The 3,189-nt window shown below is 38.9% G+C and overlaps 1 protein-coding gene across 4 annotated transcripts in view; it reads right to left on the bottom strand.

Moving 5' to 3' along the window:
* Positions 1-229: 229 nt before the first annotated feature.
* Positions 230-3,189, bottom strand: part of UXS1 (UDP-glucuronate decarboxylase 1) — a 105,386-nt gene continuing 102,426 nt past the window's right edge. For 3 of the 4 annotated variants that reach the window (XM_006920799.2, XM_006920798.3, XM_006920800.3), the window contains one exon: positions 230-1,598. In XM_006920799.2, the coding sequence (XP_006920861.1) occupies positions 1,467-1,598 (132 nt within the window). In that variant the 3' untranslated portion in view covers positions 230-1,466. The remainder of the gene's footprint in view (positions 1,599-3,189) is intronic. The other variant, XM_015596298.2, reaches the window with a different exon arrangement.

The raw sequence follows: 3,189 nt of genomic DNA on the forward strand, positions 1-3,189 counted from the left end.
AAAAATAAGAAACCATCCTTGAGTCCTCTTTTTTTCTCTCACATCCCATCCAATCTAGCACTGACCTTTGGTTCCAGAGGCTTTTAGGGAATTTAGCATGACAAATGGAACCACAGCCTTCTTAGCCTGGCCTCCTACTGGAAAAATATCTCCAATTAAAAATAAATTCCAAGATGATTTTGAAAAACAGGCAAGTCTAGTTTACCCTGCTTAGTTACAGAAACAAATATTGTAGTCAAACGCTTGATGCTTTTATTTCCTTGGCGCAGGCGATTTGACAATATCATGCAGCCCCAACTAACTTGGAAAATATGCTGCTTTAACTTCCTACATTTTTATATTTGTTATTAAAGGAATACAAAAATCCGAACACTACATTTTGAAAAAAATCTTAATGAAAGCAAAAGCTCTCAAACTTTTCATTCAATGAGTCTTAATCTCACAGATTAAAACAAATGGCACTTCTTTTTTTTTTTACCACCTGGTCTGTGTTGTCCAAGAAGGACACACAATGATTTTAACCCTGGGTAAGATCTGAAGACTTCTCCACACAGCAGTTCATGTCATATGCAAAGAGTCAGCCCAAGTAGTATATAAATGTTTTCAATATCCACTCATCAAATTACATATTATACCAACAGGGATGTTTTCGGGACTTTTAAAGTTAAACTCTCCAATATTTTTCTGAACAATCCAATAGTGCAAAGCAGAAAGTCAACCTTTAAAACTGAAAGTGAGTTTCAATATTTTATTAAAATAGCATATTTGACCACTGTTAACCAAGAATACGGCTAACTTTGTCCCCTCCCCAACCCGCCCCACCCCACCCCACCCCACCCCAAATACGCAGCACAACACAGTAGTGATTTCAAATATCCTTGATCATGATAACCAACAGAAATATCTCAAAAGTCAAGTTTGCATCTGAAAACTAGACCTTGGAAAAATTCTGAATTAAAAGAAACATAAAGCTCTCAAACAGAATTCTTTATCCACATGAAGAATAAATGCCGGTGCGCCGTCCACCTGAAAGTACTGCTAGGTTATTTTTTTTCTTTATGCATAGTATAATGTCTCATTCATAGGTACCACTTTTATAAATAAAATCGGCATTTTTCACCCCATTTAATGTTCCTTTTCAGCTTCGCAAAGAAACCAGTAAATAAAACTGTCAACGACAGTCACGACATATGCTCTCACAGCAAGATAAAAAACTTGAAAATATACAGAGATGCATCTAGGCTATTGTACATAAAAAGACAGATTTAAAAAGTGCAAGGCAAAATTTGCAGGTTTTTGAGGGGAGTTTTTAGGCACATCCATTTCTTTAAAGCAAGCTTCAGAATAAAATTCCAGTTTGTTCTTCATGACACCTGTTTAAGTCTCTCTTTACGAAAAACAAACAAACAGACAAACAAACATCCCATCAGTGTGAAACAGGGAGTCTCCATCCCAAGCACGAGGTTTTAGTTATGGCGCGTCCGTCCTTTCTTTATTCTTGCGGGCTTTGGTTTGGGGATGTATTGATTATTTGCCTGGTACTCAAGTTCTTTCCGGAAGTAGTGAATTGCTTTGTTTAAACCTTCTTCCAGGGGGACCTATTTAAAGAAAGTGAGAATGAGACAAGGTCGCTAATGAAAAAACCGTACTGTCCCAGGCTTCACAGCACAACTTGTGGGTCACAATGGCAGTAGGCCTGACTGGGGGAAGCCAGAGTGTCTTTCCAAAGCTGCCTTCGGGACACCCTGGGCGATTTGACATGTTACGCTCCGAAATGACGACAGAAAAGGAGCGCTAAACCCCCAGAGACCCTGAACTACCCCTTGGGGATTTGGTGTCTACTCCAGATGGAATCAGCCACAAAGATCGCTTCTAAAATGATGCACATGTGCACCTACTGTGGAGGGAAAATGGTCTGGCAAGCATCTGGATCTAATCCACATACCTCATTCTCCCACATGACACTGAGCCTATGCACTGTCACCCCGACTGACCTAAGAGGCTGAGTCTGAGAGGGACCGCATGAAAAGCAATCTTAATTTGGAGCAGCCCTGAAGCAAACAGGAAACAAATCAAATCATCTGTTTGTTAGAAAGGCAAAGGGAGAAGTGGGAGGGAAGCATTGCCAAGGGGCACAGAAAACCGGTGGGGGCGGGGCGGGGGGCGGGGAGGCGAGCAGGATATGTCTGTCATCTTGAGAGTAGAGATGGTTCATGTCAAAACTTATCAAACTGTACACTGTAAAGTTGGTAGTTTGTTGTATGCCAATTATATCTCAATGAAGCTGTTAAAAACACGTGAAAATTAAGATGGCTTTGACTAAAAGCTTTTATGGACAATATCTCTCAAAATTTCCTTATGAATTAAAACTAATAGTAGGAAGAGAAACCAGCTAGATGTCTTATATTCCAAGAATGTTAAGAATATTATACACTTAACTCTGGACAAATAAAAATACTGTATATGAACCTCATATAATATAAATGCAAAAGTTACGTAGTGAACATGCATTTAACTTTTTTCAAAAAAATTTCATTTAAAACATAGGTTCTACTTACGAAGGAAAGAATGGCAAATTCCTTCTATGTATGAAGATCCATGCTTGCTATAACTTGTTTTCTACAGATGGTACTGTTGTATAGTAGATTTTGTTAAGTCTGGATATAATCATATTTTTATTTCATTCAATAAAAATCTGTGGCCTTTAGCAGATCACTGAGACTTGTAGATCACAGGATAAAATAAGGATAGGACTGAAATTCTCACATCTCTTTAAGGTTCCACATTCTACGTTTCCACTTACTTAGTTCTCTAGTTCTTTGAAGGATTGTGTAATATGCCACCTCAAAATATGGCTGTGGGATTTCAGGACATGCCATCCCCAAATCTGCCACTTTTGGTACATTGATGATTTTGAGTTGTAAGCACTTGAAAAACAGAAAACGCAGGGAGGGGCTTTCTCTGAACTTCCCTTATCTGCCTAAAGACAGATCCTCCAACAAAACCTTGATTGTTATAAATTCACTCCAGGGAGTTTCATCGACCAGGGAGGGCTGACTTGTTACAGGAGAGAACACTAAAGTTGACACGAAACTGTCACAAACTGTCATATCCTCCATCTATTCTAAGAACCCATTCGTCATCCCTAAAAATCATTTACTCTCCCCTAAGAGGCTACATCCCCCTTCC

The sequence above is a fragment of the Pteropus alecto genome, unplaced genomic scaffold (assembly GCF_000325575.1).
Source record: "Pteropus alecto unplaced genomic scaffold, ASM32557v1 scaffold288, whole genome shotgun sequence".
NCBI lineage: Eukaryota > Metazoa > Chordata > Mammalia > Chiroptera > Pteropodidae > Pteropus > Pteropus alecto.